The 22517-nt window shown below is 36.8% G+C and overlaps 2 protein-coding genes across 2 annotated transcripts; one reads left to right on the top strand and one right to left on the bottom strand.

Annotated features, from left to right (window-relative positions):
- Positions 1-1769: 1769 nt before the first annotated feature.
- On the bottom strand, positions 1770-5178 carry si:ch211-284e13.9 (uncharacterized protein LOC566600 homolog). The gene is made up of 3 exons (XM_053485710.1): positions 5074-5178; positions 3772-3822; positions 1770-2272 (listed from the first exon to the last, which is right to left on the bottom strand). Exons 2-3 carry the CDS (start codon positions 3796-3798, stop codon positions 1787-1789), a joined length of 513 nt encoding a protein of 170 aa, XP_053341685.1. The 5' UTR covers positions 3799-3822; positions 5074-5178; the 3' UTR covers positions 1770-1786.
- Positions 5179-8737: 3559 nt separating this feature from the next.
- hsd20b2 (hydroxysteroid (20-beta) dehydrogenase 2) lies at positions 8738-22219 on the top strand. Its single transcript, XM_053485310.1, has 12 exons — positions 8738-8800; positions 9437-9695; positions 11435-11481; positions 12660-12735; positions 17078-17188; positions 17416-17483; positions 17580-17624; positions 19356-19390; positions 19499-19580; positions 19688-19753; positions 21232-21381; positions 21557-22219. The coding sequence occupies exons 2-12, from the start codon at positions 9536-9538 to the stop codon at positions 21692-21694; spliced, it is 978 nt and encodes a 325-aa protein (XP_053341285.1). The 5' UTR covers positions 8738-8800; positions 9437-9535; the 3' UTR covers positions 21695-22219.
- Positions 22220-22517: the final 298 nt, after the last annotated feature.

Raw genomic sequence — 22517 nt, 5'->3', positions numbered from 1 at the left:
TGTAAACAAAAGGTCTGCTAATAGAGACAGTTGGAACCAATTTGATAACGAATATTGCTTTTTTTTTTTAATAGTGTGGCCCATGCCACAAAAAACCAAGGGCAAAAACCGAGCAATAAATTACCAATTACTGTAAGGTTTGGTTGTTTGTTTGTTTGTTTGTTTTTGTTTTTGTTTGTTGTTTATTACAAATGTATTTCCTCAATATTGTGTGATTCTATTATTTGTCTAAGTCTTTATGATGGTAAATACACTGCAGATATTCCATAAAGACAACTTTACAGGTTGACCCATTAGCATCAAGCCAAAATCACCGCGCCACACACACACACACACACACACTCAGCAGAGAAATGCACAATGTGGCAAGAAGGGTTCTCTACTAAAATCTTTTTAACCTCTAAAACTTAAGCGGCACAGATACGTGCCGGCAAAACATCACAGATCCATGACGATTTAAAAATGATCAAATTTGATAAATTGGAAGACTTGCCGGTGTGTGTTAACAGGGATGATCGAACAATTTGGGTTTACAGATATGTCACATAGAGAGAATCATTAGTTTATACTGTAATACGGGAATGACGTCATGAAAAAGTTCATAGAACTTCCAGAATGAGCATGTTATTATTATTATTATTATTATTAATATTATTATTTGTTTATTTAGAGAAACAACCAAAAACAACAATAAAATGATAAACAATCCATGCGTGCCCTCTTGTACTCAGTCATGTTTGGGTAGTCGAACTAAATATCATGTCATGAAAAAAAAAAAAGATCTGTCACCTTATACTGCACAAATGTTACTTTTTTGTTACTTTTATTGCCTTTGACCCTAAAGATGAAAGAATTTGAAACCTACAACTCCACACTGACACATACAGTACACACACACACACACACACATACACACTCCTGTTGCAGCTGAAATCAATGAAATATTAGTTAAATTATATAACATTAACTAACACCAATATGAATTACATAACAGTTAGTATATATAGTGCAGTTTTAACAATCAAACTGATCTGTCTGAACCCAGAATAGCAGCGTTTTCTCTGTCAGGTTCCTTTTATTTCACCTCCAAACTAATATTTCTGCTTTGTCTCTCGCTGTTGATGTTACTAACACTGGCTTGGCTTATCCAGTCATGATGAACTTTCCAGTAATATTGTCTAAAGTATATTAAACAGAGATATAATAATACTGTAAAACTACAACACTCAAGAGACACCAAGATCATTTTGTATACTCTGCTGCATTCAGTAACGAGTGTGCTTGCTTATTATGGTTCATTCGACCACATGACTTGTTTTCAGAAGCTTTGTATAAGCGCTCTTGTTGTTCTCGAAATAGTATTTAAACTTGGCATCCTGTAGAATCACTCGTTCTCTTGTGGTCTATACTGCTTTATACTCTATTCAGGGGGACTGGAGCCTATCCCAGGAGGCTTAGGGCACAGGGCAGGGTACACCCTGGATAGGGTGCCAATCCATCACAGGGCACACACACACATAAACACACACTCATTCACACACACTACGGACAATTTATGAAATTAGTCTAATCTGTATGTCTTTGGACTGTGGGAGGAAACTGGAGTACCCAGAGGAAACCCACCAAGCACGGGGAGAACATGCACTCTCCATGCACACGGAGACGGGAATCGAGCCTGGATGGGAATCAAACCCGGACCCTGGAGTTGCAAGGCGATAGTGCTAATCACTTCTATGGAAATAATAAATAGTATTTTAAAGGTTCAACCTTCTTCAGAGTGATTCTACTAACTAAATGCCACCAGGCTCTGGCTGTTATCTACTATAATACATTCTTCCAACTCATGCAAGCTTTCGATTTCATCATCATCATCATCATCATAATCATAATCATCATCATAATCTTCCTCTCTGAGAAAGCAATCTGACTTAAGACAACGGAAGCAGAATTCTGTATGGCACTCGGGGCACGCGATGTTGGGGCAGCCTTCTCCGGTGTGTGTGAGCAGGGCATTGCACTTCGGACACGCCCTGAAATAGGGGCATCCCACTGCTGAACTGCTGGGGTCACTGATCCGTTCATCAGAGAGAAGAGCAGCCCGGAGAGCACAGTTTTTCTGTTTGCAAAGGCTGCTTGGTGAAGTGTTGTGTGGCCACTGTCTCTGACAATCCCGGCAGAAGCGATACACACGGCGTTTGACTTTGGAACACAATGTGCACACAACACACTGCCCTTCTGAAAATGTGACAACTTCCTGCTGGCAAGCTGGACACTGGAGGGAGAGACAGGCAAACGGTAGATGGAGGTTAGATACAGGCTTTTTAAAGTTATTAGGACTTGGGAGGGAGGAAGGAAGAAAGGAAGGAAATTCTAAGAAAGAAAGCATTCCCTTAATACAATGTCAAGGATTATAGTAAGTAGACAGCATGGGTTGAGTCTAAAACGTGTCCCAATCAACGTACCTAATGATCACTTTAGTATAAAAATATATTTATATCCTAAATATATTTTTACAAACATCTATGAAGCAAACAAGCATGTATCCTTTGGTTTAAGAACACACACATCAAACTAGTAGCAATCGGTTTCATTACTACAGTATTTCTTTTCCTACATATTACATTAGAGCTCATTTAAATATTAAATCAGTATCAGTGTCAGCTTTTTCTGTGTCAAAGACACAGTGGCTCATTTTATTATTATTATTATTATTATTATTATTATTATTATTATTATCATTATTATTATTATTATTATTATCATTATTATTATTATTATTATTATTATTATTATTATTATCACTATTATTAGTAGTAGTAGTAGTTTAAATAATTAGTAATACAGTTTTATAGGTACAAAACTAAGTAGAGGTATGTTTAAGTTAATTCACTAAGGCAAACTATTAAAAATCCATCATTTTTAATGACTTTATATAACGTACATGAATATTACAACCCAGGGATATATATGTATTAAAAATAATATCCTAATAATTTGGTCATTAGGGAAGTTGATTGAGACAAGTTTTGGACTCAGTTTAAGCAGTTTGCTTACCACAATTAACATTCTATTAAAGCAATATATTTATGCATCTTTTAGAAATTTCTTTCTTTCTTTTTCTTTTTTTTTTACTTTTGTATTAGCCCATACATTTCCAAATTACTTAGTTTTATTATTTCTGGATACTTTTTAAATGTAAATAAATAATTAGAAATATTTCATACCTAATTGCAAAATCGAAAAACTAAAAACGTATTTGTTTATTATAAATGGTGTCTTGCTGCCCACACGCAGTACCATTACGATCCACCAGCCTCATGTGAAGAATGCTATTTATTATTTTTTATCATGAGATGACTTGACATATGGCTGTCAATAGGTTAATAGGTGGCAAATTTATCATTGCTTCAGGTCAGATGTAATCGTTTACCAAAATCTGTGTGGATTGTTGTTTTGTTTTGTTTGTTTTAATCGATAGGCCTATGATATTGAAATGGCCTTTGATTAGATTATTTCCCAGAGACGATCAGGCTAGTATAGATACAGTGTCCCTAAAACTACCTTAGTTCCAAAGAGACTAATATACTGTAGACCTACTGAGTACTGGTTTGGAGCCTGATGTACTTGCGTCATAGCTAAGAACAGAATTTAACACAGTGTGTTTAAATACCTTTTAATAGTTTAAGTCTCACTCAGTTCTAAACTAGGTTTAGAACCTGAAAATAGCATGTACTGAAGGTGGTGATGTCACACAGGCTGTACAGAGCTCACCTTTGGCTTTGCAGTGGAATGGCTCATGACTCCGATGCTTTTTGGCAGCACCTGTGGATTAGACAGAAAGAGAAGATGATGACCAGTTAATATGAGCAGAGAACAGAGATTTAAAAAAAAAAAAAAAACTTGCTCAAACTGCAATAGCAAAAAACCAAAAAGGGCTATAATTTTCCAAAAAAAAAAAAAAAACTACTTGCTGTGACATAATCCGGCACATAAACTGCTCATAATTTTCTATATTTGTATAATTTTTTATTATTATACTCTTATTTCATATTTTATATTTTATATTTGATCATTTTCTAGCCATAAGAAATTTTATAGCTATTACATATTCTTTAATTGAATACTCTTTTTTTCTATTTTACTTAGGGTCATGGGCTGGTGTACAAGCATCTCACTGCATATCATACTGTATTACTGTTTATGGGACAAATTTTTTTTTTTTTTTCTGTAACTTCATTTCTACTCAACATTTTGATTTTATTTATTTGCTGATTTTACTTTAGGAAAATAACTAATCTGAGTTTCACTAAATTCTGTCCAGCCAGATTTTGTCACAAATTAAAAAATTTATTTAAATTAAAATCAATAAAATTAAATGAAATCAAAATGTTGAGTAGAAGTATTCAAGTAATCTTAAAGTATTCACAATCTTACTACAGACAACCTTCTGTTTTTATTTACACAAATAACAACAAAAAGCCTTGTTGATATCCTGCACTATGAAAAAAGTAAAATGAAGATGTTATAAATGTAATGATTTTATCTAATCGTTCCGTAATGCAGCAACTCACAAGAAAATATAAGCAGTTTTTTGTGTGTGTGTGTGTGTGTGTGTGCCTTTAGAAAATAGTTAGGAAAAATTAAATGGCACTATATTGTTGTAATAGTACAAATTTTAACCAACACCAAACATCTATCGTGTGCAGATCCTGAGAAAAAGTACAACTGTAACCTTTGCCGCTGGATTACTGGTGGAACGGTGGTAGTGCACCTATGGTTCTGTTACAGTAATCCCTACACTATTCACTGTAATGCCTTATAGCCTATAAAATCACAACTTTTAGCCTATACGTTGAAGCAGACAACAAACAGACAACACGTTGTTTAGTACTCTGTTAGAAAGGGTTCCCAATGAAAACATTTTAAGATGCTAAAAACCTTTAGCTATACAAAGATCATTTTGAAGACCCCTATCATTGGTAGCATTCTGATTGACTCTGTTTTTCTTCCAGCTGAAGGAGTTTGTCCTCTCAAACAACAAACAATGGCTTAAAGTATAAAGAAGGTCCTTACCTGAGACTCGATCAAGAACTTTGTCACTCAAGCGCTCGTGTTAAAGTAGTTACTGCTAGTAAAAATTAAACACGTAGGGAAGTCCCTGCAGAACGCACACTTTCATTTTCTCTTTTCATAACGGTACATGCTTACTCTGTTGCCGCGGTTCTCAAAGGTGTGGCACACCCTTACTAGTGAGGAATACAGACATGACAGGTGGGGCGTAATGAACGGGAGGAAATTAGTGGAAAATAATAGGAAAGTACCTATTCTAATTCATGCTTTTCTTTATTGACAATAAAGATCGGACACTCGAAACTAAACAATCACACGCAAAGAAATTGATCATTAATACAAGTAAATTAAAATAACATTAGAGAAAAAGTGGAACCAGAGTGCAACAATAACGGTTTAACGTCGGCATGTCAATTGCAGAGGAACAATATATAAGGAAACATTGGGTATTACAGTACTGTAAATATGTAATTTCATTTATTCTAATGTGGTTTCTGTATTTTTGTTAAAATTTATATTCTATCAGGCAGTCCTAGTCTGGCGTTTCTAGGAAGATTAATATCGTTCTACGCTTTTTGTTGGTGTGCGGCATTTTGCGATGATCTCTATATCATTCGTTGCGAGAATAATGGTGTTTATGCTTTTAAACATGTATAATTTAAGGCGGATGTAGCTTAAAGACAATGTAGATAGGAAATATATGTGGGTATCTTATTTGCGGGTTTATTTACGCAGCTATTTAATTCGGAAATGCGAATATCAAACTAACCTTACTGCCATCACAAACCGGGTCAGTAGCGAACTGTAGCGAAATAACGTCAAAGGATACATTTGTTACATGGACAACAAAAAAGCAGGTGATTCAGCATCATCAGCCTAATCAACCAAAAAGCCAGCCGAAAGGAAAACATGATGCACTTGGATTCATGGTGGTGATGGTGGGGGCAGAGGAGAGACCCGTGTGTGTTTTGTGTCTTAAACCGCTGGCAGCAGACAGCATGAGACAAAGTAGGAAGACACTTAGAGACAACACACCCCACGAAGTAAGCCTGTTATAACAATTGCACGTGTATTTTATCTGTTTTGAACTTGGTGTTATTTGATCTTATTGGTTTAGGAATTGATATTTCAATAAATAGTACACTTGGCCGTTTTCGTTATCATTTTGTTGACAAGTGGGGCTTGAAAACTCGCCCACCCCCTTAAGTGTGGAATGACAGAAAATGTTTGAGAACCACTGCTCTGCTGAAAGATAAGCGTGAGCGGTTTGTGTAGAGTACTCAAGCAGAAAAAATATTGACATTCACAATCATTTTTGAGTTTTATGCTCTAGATCTATAGTTTTCATATTTTTCATACAAACTCTTATTTGTATTTCCTTTTTTCACATAAGGCTAGTGGAACGTAATGGTACTGCAGGTGTTCAGTAAAGCACAATTTATAATAAATAAATAAATAAGTGTTTAGTTTTTCGATTTAGCTAATAGGTTTATTTAAATTCTCATAAAAATGTTTTTGATGATGTATTTACTTATAAAAAAAGGAACCAGAACTAATAAAGTAAAGTCATGGGGTTTGATCAGCATGATAACATCATCATTTGTCTTAGTCTCATGTGTTTCACACTTTAATTTGGGCTGTTCAGTTTGGAAATGTCTACAATGGATTATAAGACTCATATATATTATATAACATGATAAAAAAAAAGATAGATTTAAGATAACTTGTCGTAATTAATTGCCGTAAACTTCCCTATAGTTGTGTAACTATAAAATATGTTTAAACAATTATTTAAACTAAGAATAATAAAATGAGCCACTACATCTCTGACCCAGTGGTTAACAGATAAAGGTGTTACTGGTACTGATTGAATATCTAAATGAGCTCTAATGTAATAAGTAAGGAAAGAAATAGCTGTGAAATTGATTTTAATTGTTGCTAGGTTAATTTGTGCATTCTTACACAGAGGGATTAATGCTTGTTTGCATCAAAGATGTTTAAGAAAATGTAACTAACTTATTTTGTCATTAGGACGTTTGTTGGACCGGGTTTTAGCCCTAATTCATGCAGTGTGTTTACAATATATTAAAACCATTTTTATGCATTTTGTTTTTTTTTCTTTTGTTACGATCAGCTCATACATTTCCACATGTATATATGTATATTTAAAAGAGAAACATGCTTAGCTTGTATGAAAATGTGACTCTGGTGTGTTTTGCATTAAGCAGTACCTTTCTTTAAATTAATAACAAAAAGAACATATTTTGTTTTTAATTAAAAAAAAAATTATTAAGGACTGGACTCTACCTGACCTTTATTGTTGTTGTTGTTGTTGTTGTTTGGTTTAACATGCCCAAGGTGGACACTTAACCTCTTTTTTAAACGTTAAATGTTAAAAAAGTAAAAAAAAAAAAATTTAAAAATTAAACTTTTCAATACTGATTCTTATTTAATATTTGTGTTAAAAAAATGTGGTTTAAAATTTCTTAATTTTAAAAAAAAGAACTTTTAAAAGAATTTTTAAGTCCTTTATTTTCTCCATCTTTCAGTGTACAATGAATTAGCAGAACAGTTTTGTATAGAGATCATGCAATCATTTTACAGTGCAATTTACAATTTGTAAATTGCACTGTAAATTGTATTTTTATGAAATATGTAATATGAAATTATTAACTATTAATAAATGTCCAAGGGTATTATTATTTATTGTATAAAAAAGCTTATCTTACTGTATTATCCTATTATTATTGATTATATATAGATTTTTTAAATATCATCAATGTTTCTCAATGACGAAATGTACAATTTGCGCCCTCTTGTGGCTATAACTTGCTGCTGCACCTGCCATAGAATCCATAAAATGTAACTAAGTTTTCAATAAATCAATATAATAATAATAATAATAATAATAATAAAATTAATACATTGATTACCTAGACCAAATACTATTTAGATCAAATGATGTATGGCAGTGATTGATATTTTTTGACATTTTGTTTTATCAAACGTGTGTAATGTATGTATTATATTGTTTGGTAATATAAATGTAAGCTATATATAAAATTGTTTAAGGTACACATTTAGTTTATCTTTAATAGTTACTGCGGATAGCGTCTAGACTTTAAACAACATACTGCGTCAAAGTGCTTAAACCTGCCAATAAACCTGATTCTGATTGTGATCAGTTAATCTTTCCACTCAGGTGCTTTACACCTCCAGAGTTGAGGGTTCGAATCTCACCTTGGCCCTGTGTGTGTGGAGTTTGCATGTTCTCCCCATGATTAATCATTGCCATGAATAAAGAAAAAGGTTTCATTAATGACCTGCACTATGAAAAAAATAAAATGAGGAAGCTATAAATGTTTATTAATCACCCCCCCCCCCTCCCCTCCATAAGGAAACACCTCATGAGAAAATGAAAGCAGTTTATTTTTGCCCTGTGCCATTCGATAAATGGACGGTATGTTGCTGTAATGACACACATTTCAAACAACACCACTCCTCTATTATGTGCAGATACTGATTTAGATGATACAATAAATGTAAAAGTAAAGAGTGTGTAGAGGTGCCATAAAAGCATAAAACATTGTAGGAAAAAACAACAACATGAATATGGTTAGTTGGATATATTAATCTAATGGCTAATAGGAGTGCATCTACCATGTAGTTATAGCACACCTACAGAAAGTGTGACAGCTGGGGAGGCCTGGAGACAGATGGCCTGATAAAGGTGAGGTGATAAAGGTGGACGCACTTTCTCTTTTGCCCTGAGGACATCATGTGCGGATGTGTTTTGTTTCCCTCCTGCCGTACACTGATACCAGTGTGTGTGTGTGTGTGTGAGAGAGAGAGAGAGAGAGAGAGAGCTTTGTTTGGACTTTGTAATGGAAAGGACTGCGTCATGATACATGATGTGTTTTTAATTATCAGAACTGTGCCATGTGTTTGAGTAACTCTGTTTTATGATATGGTAATTATAGGCCTAGATTATGTATTAGAGAGAGAGAGAGAGAGAGAAAGAAAGTGTGTGTGTGTTTGTGCGTGCGTGTGTGCATGCAACTTAATTTAACCTACCTATCAACCTACCTACCTTAATATAATCTATTACACTCACACACACAAACACAGACACACACACACACACACACACACACACACAAACACGTGTGTGTAAGTGGGTAAATGTGTGTGTGTGTATATATATATATATATATATATATATATATATATATATATATATATATATATAATGTGTGTGTGTTCATTGTTTATATATATATAATTTAGACTGATATTAATATGTTAATCCCAAGCTCTCTCTCTTTCTCTCTCTTTCTCTGTCTCTCTCTCTAACCAATTGGACCAGATGTGGGCGGAGCTTGCATACTAATAAGCCAGCTGTCGCGGGCAGGTTAAATAGGCGCGCGCGCCCCAGCTGTGCTCTCGTGTCGGATGATCGGGTGTGATGGAGGACTGCTGGTGCGGATCGCTTCTCTACTTCCTAGGGGGCGCCACGGCGCTGTATTACCTGCTGAGGTGGTCCTGGCTGATCTGGAAGGGGATTAAGGTGCACCTGGTGTCCAGTATCTGGCAGACTGACCTGAGGGAGTACGGCAAGTGGGCAGGTAAGGGGCAGCTCACACCACTACACCTGTCACACCTGATCTCATTACAGTCTCATGAGCAGATTCATCTCTTAGATCTGATTGTGTCATGCATCACATTTATCTGGAAAAAATATCATGATCAGTGTAGTGTAAAGCATCCTAATAGTTTAATATTACACCTGTTTCATGGAATTTATTTGATCTCTGGTGGTGATTGTTGAAAAGCTGAGATGTGCAGTATAAGTGCCCTTCAGACATACTGTACTTTTCTGCAAATTTTGTTTGATGTTTTTGTTGTTTAACTACCCTAATCTCATCTTTTGTAATGTTTTTCTTTATATATATATATATATATATATAAAGTAAACCACTTACTTTGTTTTTTAATTAAATTTTGTAATATATATATATATATATATATATATATATATATATATATATATATATATATTTTTTTTTTTTTTTACAAAATGTAATTAAAAACAAAGTAAGTGGTTTACTTTGGAAGCGCACAAAACACACCAAGTCAAATCCTCACACAAGCTGAGCATACATCTCTTTTTTATACACTGTACATACAGTACCTATACTGTAGCCTACATAATAAGAATGTGAATGGATAATGTTAGTGCATGCTCAAATAGTTCATCATAAAAGCATAAAAGTCTCTCATGAAAGAATTTAGAATTGTTTTGTCTTTGTGCCAACAATTATGAAATTCCAAACAAGTTACTATACTGAAAAAAAAGAAAAGAAAAAAAGGAGGGAAGCTCAGATTACATTACGTTCATGCCGTCCAGGTTTATTAATTATTATTATTTTTATTATGTAACTCATTGCAAGTAGACTACACTTTGGCTCTCTAGGTACTGTAATGTGGACTCTTGGAAAAAATTAACAAAATTTTTTTTTTTTTAATGCATATTAAATATTTACACTTAAATACATTGCAGAAGAAAAAGCTTTCCAGGTACAAATAGCTTACATGTAGTTTATCCTCAAAGGTTTAATAGTAAACCAAAAATCCAACCACTAAGAGGACAGAAAAAACACACACCCACACACACTTACTGTACGCTTGAGGCTTCCACTCACATAGTCAGCTGGTGTATAACACAACAGAAGTCGATCTGTTGACTCATAATCATTTCAGATTATGGGTTAACATAAAATTAATTATTTATTGAACTTACCAGGAAAAAAATGACACGCAAAATAATTCATGGAATTTGGAGCAGAGGTTAGTAAGTACAGAACACTGTGGATCGTGAAGAATTCGAAATCATTGACATCTTTAAGCCTCCTGCTCTGCTGTTATTTGGAATAAAATGTAAAGCATTTTCTGATAAATCCTCACACAGGTATGACAAGGGCCAGTCAAGATGATGATCGAGGATGAGATTAGAAGGAACACGATGTCGTGCCAACTGCATGTGGTGGAATTAGTGAATGTAATCGTGATACATGACATATTAAACAAATATTACAATACTTTTTATGAAATGCTCGTATGTGAGAATGTATATTTTCCAGTCACTTAAATGTAATAATTTGTACAGTAATTCATCACTCAGCCCTGATGATATGACACGATAATGACAATACTTGTGATACAAAGTGTTCTTATATGACATCACTGATATCATATCATAATATTGTTCAGGCATGATATACACAACATCCTCCACTCGATGGCTTCTAGAAAAAAAATAATAAACATGTCTGTTAAAACATGTGTCTTACTGTATGTTCCACAGTGGTGACAGGAGCAACAGCTGGAATTGGACAAGCCTACGCCATTGAGGTTAGACCCAACTTTATCAGCGTTTATTCATATTATCTCATCCATCTCTTTTCAACAATTTGAAATTTTGAAATGACCTTGGGCCAGAAAAATAACTAAATAAATAACTAAATAAAATAAATAAATAGCCTCAGAACGTCCTTTTATCTGCAATAAATTTACATTTAGAGTCACTCCAAGAAAGTACAGGCTAGAACAGAACAATAAAGAAATGACTAAAAAGGTTAATGAATGTACAAAAATACAACAGTGTACTCATGCTTTTGTACAAGGCATTGTATCTTTTACAACATCATACTACAATAAAAAACATATTGGTATTTACTGTAATACACACAAAAACATTGAGGAAACGAATGTTAATATTTTTTAACAAAACAACAATAAAAAGTGCAAAGTCCTTAACATACAGTACATCTATAGCATAATAAAACAGATGGTTCTCTATGCAAATTTCCACCAGGTCATTTGAGGTCTTGAAACTGTAAATCTCATAGTAATTTTAAACATTTTATCTATTTGGCAAATGATTTCGGTTTAAACTCACAACATTGACTAAAGGAAAGACGACTATTGTAGCGACTGAATAATGTGCTTTAGGGTAAGTGAGCTGAGTAAGTTTCTGGTAAGTTACATTAAAATGCAGTTTTTACTAAAAAGCAGGAAAATAAATGGAAATGAAGATCGAATCAGGACAGGGAGAACTTTTCCTGCTTCCAAACACGTACATAAAGACAACACAATCTTCTAAATTTCCTCTTTGGGAACATCTCCGCTTACAAACTTTAATCCTGAAAGAATGTCCTGATGCTGTAGATCCGTGGAGTCAAATCTTCTCCAGAAACAGTTGTGTTGTGCGTGTGTGTGTGTGTGCGTGCGTGTGTGTGTGTGTGTGTGTGTGTGTGCAGGATTTTATTCCAACTAAGCAGAAGCCACACCTGATAGTCTATTGCCAGCCAAGAACAACTAATTAAACTGGTTGAATCAGGTGTGGCTTTTGCATGGTTGGAATTGAACACCTGCACACACACACACACACACACACACACACACACACCGGGTCCTTCTGGAGAAGATTTAACACTTCTTGTGCCTTAGATTCCTTTTTGCAAGGTTTGTATGTTAATGTCTGCGTGTGTGTGTGTGTGTGTGTGTGTGTGTGTGTGTGTGTGTGTTAGCTCGCCAGACGAGGACTGGACGTTGTTCTGATCAGTCGATCACAAGAGAAGCTTGCCAGAGTTGCCGCTGAGATAGGTGAGTGATACCAGGCTATAGTGCAAATAATGTGCTTGGAAATCAACCCTGATTTAGGCACCAGATAAAGAATATACATATGGATTCGATGAATAGCCAGTCCCATCCAGCCCTCCTAATGCTTCTTCTTCTTGCCCCGAGTAGGGGTGTAATGGAACTAGCTGTACCTTTTAGTGCTCCTGTGTGTGTGTGTGTGTGTGTGTGGCCTAATCCTCATAATGAGTTTTTAAATGTTTTTTAATCCTTTGTGACAAGGTATTATTTTTTTGGTTTGTACTCGCCGATGACATTATATAAAGAGGTATTTTATTCTAATTCCCAAATGATAAACAAACTAGAAGCCAGATTTAACCTGGGAAACAAAAAAGCCAGCCAAAAAATGTATACGCACGTCAGGAGAAGATTTGTATTGCTATATGTTATATACTAATACACAGTGAGGTCAATAAGTATTTGATCACGCTGTGATTTTGCAAGTTAAATAGTCCAGCTACACTCTGCTCATGATTCTAAATTAGTAGCACCTGTTTGAGGTCGTTAGCTGTCATAAAGACACCTGTGCACCCCACAATCAGCCAAAGTCTAAGTAGATACATGGGGTATCAATGATGCTAAGAATGGTGAAGAATCAGCCCAGAACTACACGGGAGGAGCTGGTCAATGCCGTGAAGAGAGCTGGGACCATCGTTTCCAAGGCTACCATCAGTAATACACTAAGGCTACGTTTAGACTGTCAAGTAAATGTGACCCAATTCCGATTTTTTGCTCATATGTGACACATATCTAATATGTCCGTGTAAACAGGAAAAAAACCGCATGCATTCTGATATTTTTAGATTTCGGTTTCAGGCCTCCTTCATATGTGGAAATAAATCAGATATAAATCAGATATGTGCTAATGTGATTGTCGTGTAAACAGACAGATCGGATTTCCTGAGGCATTGTGTTCTGTACGCCATAAAAACTGCGACTTTGTCGCGGTTTAATGACGTAATGTTATTCTCCATTTAAAACTTATTTGGGCTAAATAACATTAAGAAATCAGTATTTGGATGAAGCATATGTACAGGCTGCCGTTTTTTTCTCCTCCTCCGTTTTAAAACCATGGAGACGTTGGCGAACTTTGCATATATTGCAGAGCGTCATGCATACTTCACCTTCATCTATCTTGGCTAGTGTGTAGTGCAAGAACCTCCCTTTAGGTATGCGCGATGTTTCAGATGGTATGGCAAGTGTAAACACGTGTATCGGATATGAGTCATAGTTGAAAGAACGTGTAAACAGACGGTCAAAAAAATCAGATATAGGCAACAAATCAAAATTGGGCATCGAGACCTGCAGTGTAAACGTAGCCTAAGACGTCATGGTTTAAAATCTTGCATCGCACGGAAGGTTCCCCTGCTTAAGTCAGCCCATGTCCAGGCCTGTCTAAAGTTTGCCAGGGACCATCTGGATAATCCAAAGTAGTCATGGGAGAAAGTCCTGTGGTCAGATGAGACCAAAGTAGAACTTTTTGGTCTTAACTCCATTCGCCGTGTTTGTAGGAAGAAGAATGATGAGTATCATCCCAATAATATCATACCTACAGTGAAGCATGGGGCTGGAAGCATCATGCTCTAAGGGTGTTTTTCTGCACAGGGGACAGGAAGACTGCACTGTATTAAGGAGAGGATGAATGGGGCTATGTATTGTGACATATTGGGCAAAAACCTCCTTCCCTCAGCCGGGAAAACCAAGGAGTGGCTGTGTAAGAAGCATATGGGCCTTTAAAAAGCAAAATAACAGGTCTTTGAGGGTCAGAAATCTGACTGATAAACAAGTGATCAAATACCTATTTGACACATTAATTCACAAATAATTGTTAAAAAATTATACAATGTGATTTCCGGATTTTTCTTTTTTTAGATTCTGTCTCTCACAGTGAAAATTGTAGACCCCTCCATGATTTTTAAGTAAGATAACTTGCAAAATCACAGGGTGATCAAACACTTATTGACCTCACTGTATGTGTATAAATTTTTATGCTGACTCTGTATATATACTATAACTATTCCTAATTTTTAATTATGAATTTCTAAAGAATTTCTATATGAAAACAAATGGAAATCTTGAAGAAATGTTCTTCCTATGGAAACCATTCTAGAAATCCAGTTCTGTAGAAATGCTTCAGGGATGGATTAGGATAAAATGTTGATGTCTGATCTCCTTTCCTGACTTGGTCCATACCATTTATTGAGTTCGGACCCCGCACTTATAGTAGGGCATTTTTTATTAGGGCCCTGGGACCGTTTCCCAGAACAACTGACCCTACAGTTTGGATCATTTTGGTCAGTGAGAACAGAAGAGTTCCACGCTCGGGAACGGTCCGCAAGTCTGCTGGAAAAACTGCTGGACTACAGCATGATGGAGCGTACTCTGGCTTGGATTAAATCAGATATAGAACCCAGAGAACAGAAAGCGACATCATCAGTGCCGCAATGGCTTCTTCAAAGTCTCCATGTAAGCGTAGTGCACTTCACTGCTCATCCCCAGCCATAGCGGATGAAGTCAGAAGGCATGCAATAGCAATAATATTGGGTACAGCACAATGGTTATCTACCACCGTTGTGTTTATTGGCGGCTCACAGACTAAGTAGATGCACTAAGTGTCCCCGAGAACTGAGAGCCAGGCCTATGGTGAAAGCACTGAATGCTATCCAACAGTAAACCAGGAAACCTAGTACAGCTTGTCCCAATCCGCAGCGTTATATAAGGATTTTTTTTTTTTTTTGCTGGCTATGAAGTGCTCTGTCTCCACAATCTCCACCTCGTTCATTTTAAAAAAACTCAACTAGTTGGGAATTGCTTTGAAACCACTGACAATAATATCCTGTGATAATGACAAGCAAATTATGAACAACACAGCTTGAAAGAAATATAATGCATTTGCATGATCTCATCCGAACAAAGAAACGGCCTCAGGCTTTCCGGCAGTTAATCTTAACATGTCCGTAGGCAGATCTGTCAAAACACAATCGAAGAATTAATGTATAATAGCTGAAAGTCTGAGCAGTGATTTCATTTCTCACTTCTTGGCAAGGCCGAGATGATCTCTTGTGTAACTTGTGGAAATTGTATGGCAGTGTCGAAATTTTAAACACCTGATAGGATGCCCTTTAACATATAAACATATATAAGTCAAACTTTAATAGAGCACCTGTCTCTTCTTAGAAAGCAAATAGATTCCTATAGAAATAATAAAAAATCGAGTCCTACTGTAGGTCTATATGAGTTAAAAGGAGTAAATATTCTTTATTCTCAAAGCTGAAGTTCTATAGACCTTTTGGATGTGATGTCAACGACAACGGCTGTCTGCCGTGGCCCCGCCCCCTTCTGGATGATGAAAGACACCACACTGAATCCCAAATCCCTCTCTAACCTCTGAACAAGAGCACTGTGGAACAAAGACTTCAACACCCTACCATAGTGCATTTACCATTACTTGGGATTCAACCGTGGAAAAGTTAGTTAGCTCTTAATTCATTCATTCATTGAGTCTACCTGTACATCATTTCATGAAGCGTATCCATGGCAACTCTAACGCTGCAACTCTAACGCTACCAAATCCAAGAAGGATCACATGTTTGTCCTCAATATATATGAGGTAATCACGTTATGATTAAAAAAAAAAAAACTTCTGCACATTAATACCCTAATTAATTTCTTTCACCCGTTTTCAACTTTTGAATAAGTCGCAAAGTCCACAACAACATACTGTACAATATGAGATAATACTCCGAAGAAAAGGCTCTATCAATTGAAAGGCTACTATTTTATGGGTGTGACAAAGCATCAGGTAATCCAGTAATCATCAGGTAATCTTACCGTTTTTTGTTTTTTTTTGCATCCGAAATCCACCTCAAACATAATCATAAGTGAAAATATTTACTATAGAAATGACAGTTAACGGTGCTTCCACCATTGTCACTGATGTCACTGACGTCATGGTAGTCTCGTGTCTGCAAAAGGTCAATTTCTTCTCCTATTTGCATCAGTAATCAGATTGGCACATGATTGTAAGGGCCCCTGAGGGACAGAAGGTCCCTAAAAATGGCATAGCAATTGGAAAGGTTTGGCTTCATCAATGTTGGGGGACCGGAATATTAGCTTTTCCAGGGGCCCCCTTTAGAACGCACCATCTGTTCATTCTGAATAAAATATTTAGTTCCATACATCTGTAGTTTGGAACTCTTAAATGTCCTACATCAGTGTTTCTTCTATGTATCTTGAGTAGCCCAGATTTTCTAAACATGCAAAAATCAGTAGCAAAGGTATAAACATTTTTTTACTGGATTTGTTTCAGAATCCCGTTACAGACGGCAGACTCGAGTCATTCAGGCGGACTTCACTGAGGGGCATTCGATTTATCCAGCTATAGAGGAGCAACTCAAAGACCTGGAGATTGGCATTCTGGGTAATATATTATATAATTATACAGTAAACAGTATAACAGTAACTTGCTTATTACTATACAGTAACTTGCAACTGAAGGCGGAATTATTATGCATATTATTACAAGTAATGCATTTAGAAAGTAAAAGGGAACAAAGTGTAATGAAAAACAAAACAAAACTGCAAAGATTATTTTGTTTTATGTATGCGTGTTTCTTTATGAACTCTCTTTGGTTTTTTTTCCTGCAGTGAATAATGTTGGTATGAATTACGCTGGAATGCTGGTGAACTTCTTAGACATTCCAGACCCTGAAAAGGTACATAATAATATGACGTTAGCGCTCATGCATAACCACCAACGCACTTATGTGAAAGTTAATCACAGCATTGATTCTGTCGAAATTCCTTTGCAGAGAATCACCGAAGTGATCAACTGTAACATTCTCTCCGTCACCCAGGTACACGCCTGTCTATACAGCCATGTGAAAAAATATGTATTAAGACACCCTATACAAAACATATGGGCATTTGGTCTTCAACTTTGATTTTAACAATATAATGAGAAAGTAAATTCTTGGAAGGAAAAGGATTAGGACACGCCCATATTTCTTGCTTGCCTATAAAATGCCTAAAAGTTAGATTCAGGTGCATCACATCAGGTGCAGATGATTCGAACGTCGTTACTGGGTAATTTTCGAGGAGTCCGGTCCTGTTCAAGTGAGCAGTATCAGTGAGAGACGATGAAATCCAGAGAGCTCTCGGAGGCCTTCAGAAAGGATATGGCTGTATACGAGTTTGGGAAGGGATATAAATGATCCCCAGACAATTTGAAATATGCCATTCCACTCCCCAGTTTACGGTTACAAGTGGTGATCAAGTAAACAATTCTCAACATGCCCAGGTTAGGAATGCCACGGGATGTACAGGAAGATCTTGTCCCCGTCAATCTACCATCAGAAAGAACTGTACGAGTTTGTTTCTCATGGGAGTGTGCACGGTGGAAACCCTTAGTGACATACCTATATATCAGGACATGTGCCACACAACATGTACTTGGAATTATTTAGATACAATAAAAGAGAACGTTTTGGTGTAAACCGTGGACAACATTGAGGCAGTAGTGGTGAACATGGTTGAGGCCATGGTTTGCTCATCAGAGCGTTGGGGGGTGCGAGCCAGGTTGTGCAAGACCCTTACCCCTAAACCCACACAACCACTGCACTAGGAATTGGGACCCACCAATAAAAAAAGGATGATTCTTGAGTAGATTGTGAAGTGGACAATGTCAGGTTGTCAGGTTGAGATTCTTTTGCATTTGAGCAAAAGAACCTCATACCAATGCTAAAGCATGGAGGTGGACATATCTTGGTTTGGGGTTTGGGACAATTTTGCTGCAGCAGAGCCTGGACAGCTGACTGTCACACAACTCACTATGAACTCCACCATATCAAAGGGTGCTTGCTCTGAATTGAAGCTGGGAGCAAATGTGGATCTTGAAACATTCCAGTGAGTCCATTAAGGAACGGCTCGTAAGGAAGAGAGAAAGAACGAAACGAACAGTTCCAGATTGGCCAGATCCCTCCGGAGGCAAATCCATCAATCATCACAGCTAAAGAAATCCTGCATTAAGGAAGTGGGGAAACCTTGCTGCCAGTCATTGTCAGAGTCTGGTAGATGGTTAGAGAAAACGTCTCCAGAAAGGTGGAAATATTAAAGCTATTAGGGCCTATGGAAGGGTTCCTTAAATCCAGTCCTGGAGGTCCAGTATTCAGCAATTTGGCAATGCATAAACACGCATACTGAACCTTGTACTGTAATTGACAAGTTGTGCTAGACACTGGTCCTCCAGGACCTGAGATGAAGAACCATGGTCTAGGGTGTCCTAACTCTTTTCTCAATAGGAACTAGCATTATTGTTTAAACAAGAGACTTTTTGTTGTTGTTGATTATGCAAAGGAGAATTCCCTGTAATTTAATTGCCTCCTTATCTATTGATATAATTCCAAAGAAGATCAAATATTGATGTGTTGATATCGCCTAGTAAACAAGTATAAATATGCGATGGGATGTCCTCATTTTTTCCACATGACTGTAAAAGACAGCTCTTAATTGCTGAATGAATGTAGTACACGATGTACCAAGAAACACAATGAGATGCCGATGATAACAATGGCTGTGTTGTACCTTAGATGAGCAGACTGGTTTTGCCACAGATGATTGAAAGGTATGTCCGAGGTATTTGTCTCAGTGATATCAGTCTATGTTCATTCCGTGCTGCTGGTGCTAACGAATGGACCTCTGTGTATATGTGTGTGTGTGTGTGTGTGTGTAGGGCGAAAGGGCTTATCATCAACATTTCATCAGAAGCATCGTCTAATCCTCAGCCCATGCTAACGGTGTACTCTGCTACAAAGGTAAAACGGGGAAGACAAACATTCAACAAATCTTAAAAGACCAGCATGAATGCACACACACACACACCACTGTATGCACTAAATAATCAGATCTTTCTGTCCGCCAGATATTTGTCACATATTTCTCTCGCTGTCTTCATGCAGAATACCAGCCGCGAGGAATCATAGTCCAGGTATAATTCCATATGGCAAAGGACTAGTTTAAAGCAAAATCCTCTTACATGAATACATGCATTAATCTTTATACAGTTGCTTTAAAAAGCAAACTTTAGCAAGTTTATTTATTCCTTTATTCATTCTGCCACCAGGGCATAAAGGAAAACTGCTGGAGTTGCTCTTTAAGGAACATTAAGGCTACGTTCACATTACAAGCCACATTGCACCAATCCGCTTTTTCTTCGGTCAGATCGGATTTGCATCGGTTGCATGGCGGCTTACATTCCGAATTACAACTGACTAGTGATGGGAAGTTTAAATAATTTTAGTGACTCGGTTCTTTAAATCTTTTAGATCATTTATATCATTCCGTTCTTTTGATCAGAAATTAAATAAAATGTTGCATTTTAAGTAAAAAGACCCCCAACAAGTCAACATACACAAATTTTGTCTAGAGTTCCAGTGATGAAAATATTACAATGCAGCTAGGGACATTATAATAGACAGAATGAGCAGCTCACCTCTGATATCTTCTGGTCTGAATCGTTCGTTCTTTTGTCACGTGACTGTCATAGACGTTATGCACTGCATTGCACATGAAAGCGGTTCTTCTCATGAATCTTCTAGTCCGAGTCGTTCGTTCTTTTGAATATTTTGCACTGCAAAGCGTCTATGAAAGTCACATAACAAAAGAACGAACGACTCGGACTAGGAGACCCAAAGGTAACTACTCATTTCTGTTTTCTGTATATAACATACGGAGGTTTCACTCTGAATAAAAGCGTCTGACAAAATGCCTAAATGTAAATGTTAATGTAAATGGTTTGCGATGCTTTGCGCATGCGCGCTCAATAGCAAGTGAACGAATCACTCTCCGAGAATACACGTTCTTCTGAGTTTAAAAAAAAACAAACTTTTCATGAACGAGCCATCACTACAACACTACTACAAGTGACTTAATGTGTTAAATGTTAATGTTTGAGATATACCAGTGTGTCATGCATCTCTTATTTAAAAGTTACTTGTTTATAATACAAGTAAATTTAAGAGTTTTAAAATTAACTTTAATCTAGTTTGATCTAGTCAGATATCACTTTGATTAACTAGATTAAAAAGTAAAAAATATATATTTTTGCCCCAAATGGTTAAGGTAATGGCTTGCCGATCAGAGGGTACCAGGTTCAATCCCCAAGTAGCCACTGTGGGCCCTTAAGCAAGACCCTTAACCATCAGTTGTTTAGATGTAAAATAACATAAAACTGTAAGTTGCTCTGGATAAAGGTGTCTTATTATAAAGTATTAGATTTGTGCGTTCTGACAAGCCACAAAAAAAAAAAAACTAGATGTCATTTTACTGCACAAAATCAGATGAGCCACATAATGTGAACGTAGTCCAAGTGTTGAACTACCGTGCAGTTTATTGCTTTTCCTATTGAAGTGTGTCTCCAACGCCAACATGTTCAATCGTCCTGTTGTCTCTTTTCCCCCCCATTAGTGTGTGATTCCTTTCCTCGTGTCGACTAACATGACATATAATGTTAAAGTCAGTCCTTTGGTGAAAAGCTCAGCCTCGTTTGCCAGAGAGGCCCTCAACACCGTGGGGTACAGCTCCTTCACCAGCGGCTGTATGACGCACGCCCTGCAGGTACGCACACCGTCAACCTTCTCCATGAACACAAATCATAACGAACAATAAAAGACACCTAATAACGCTGCACACACTTTTAGTACTGGATCGACAGCATTATTGTGTTCCTCTAACCATTCCCTTATGTAAACGTTCCTCTCTGTGCGTTCCCTGTTTCTCTTCCTCGCTCCAGCATCTCGCTCTGAAGATCTTATTCCCGGGCTGGCTGCGACTGTCTCCGTTCTGCGTGCGCCGCCTTGAGAAGATCTCGCAAGAAACGAGGCAGATATTAGAAGAGAAAATAGCGCAGTGCGAGAAGAAACGGGAATGATGAAGAGAAATAAACAGACGCGCGAACAAGGAGGGAGCGGCATGACCACGCAAACATGACTTGACCGACTTGCTTTTCTGACCAAACTGCTTTAATCAGATTTGAAATGATCCTTTTTTTAGCGCACAGGGAACCTCAGGCGCAGATGAGATGTGGATGATCAGCCGAGATATGTTCGGTACTCAGGTGTTTTTGTTGTACGCCTTCCTACCAGGGGAAAGGGGGGGATCGCAACTATGTTTTTTTTTCCTTTATTGTATTGCCACACAGACTTGAAAATATGTTCCTCGATTATCCTACAGAGGGTGCTCTAAACTATTCACACATTGTAGGAACTAACTATTATTTATGTCTATTTAGAATTGTAACAAATTCTGAAATATCGAATCACGATATTTCTAAAAAAAAAAAAAAAAACGCAATCCAGAGAAATGTCGCGTAGTCACTTTTTTTGCACTTATTGCCAACTCACAAACTAACACCTCATGTTTTAGAGCACGCACTTAAGCAAGTGCACTCGGGAACGGAACGACATGGCTAACGTGAACGCAGGGCGGAATTAGATGACGAGGAGGGGCGACCATACTCATGACATATCTCCCACATGGTTGATTCAATATTAGATTTTTTTTTTTTTCTGTGTTAATTCTATGACCGTTTGTGTGCAATAATACAAACGCCAACATGGGCTGTTTATCAGAAATACAGATATAGGACTCATATTTAAGCAGTTTATTGTGTACATAATTTTTTTTATACATATATAACAATATTGCTCTATATTTTTATGCACAGAATATATATTGTGATTACATGACCTCAT

This window comes from Clarias gariepinus, chromosome 24, assembly GCF_024256425.1.
Source record: "Clarias gariepinus isolate MV-2021 ecotype Netherlands chromosome 24, CGAR_prim_01v2, whole genome shotgun sequence".
NCBI lineage: Eukaryota > Metazoa > Chordata > Actinopteri > Siluriformes > Clariidae > Clarias > Clarias gariepinus.
This window is presented reverse-complemented; position numbering and strand designations above follow the sequence as displayed.

What these genes read in the sequence shown, in the direction of transcription:
- si:ch211-284e13.9 (XM_053485710.1), bottom strand. Translation starts at nt 3,798, where the DNA reads ATGAGCCATTCCACTGCAAAGCCAAAG. An exon ending in ATTCCACTGCAAAGCCAAAG is followed by an intron (nt 2,273 to 3,771) that starts GTGAGCTCTGTA and finishes CTCTCCCTCCAG; the next exon opens with TGTCCAGCTTGCCAGCAGGA.
- hsd20b2 (XM_053485310.1), top strand. Translation starts at nt 9,536, where the DNA reads ATGGAGGACTGCTGGTGCGGATCGCTTCTCTACTTCCTAGGGGGCGCC. An exon ending in CGGTGTACTCTGCTACAAAG is followed by an intron (nt 19,581 to 19,687) that starts GTAAAACGGGGA and finishes TCTGTCCGCCAG; the next exon opens with ATATTTGTCACATATTTCTC. An exon ending in CGCGAGGAATCATAGTCCAG is followed by an intron (nt 19,754 to 21,231) that starts GTATAATTCCAT and finishes CCCCCCCATTAG; the next exon opens with TGTGTGATTCCTTTCCTCGT.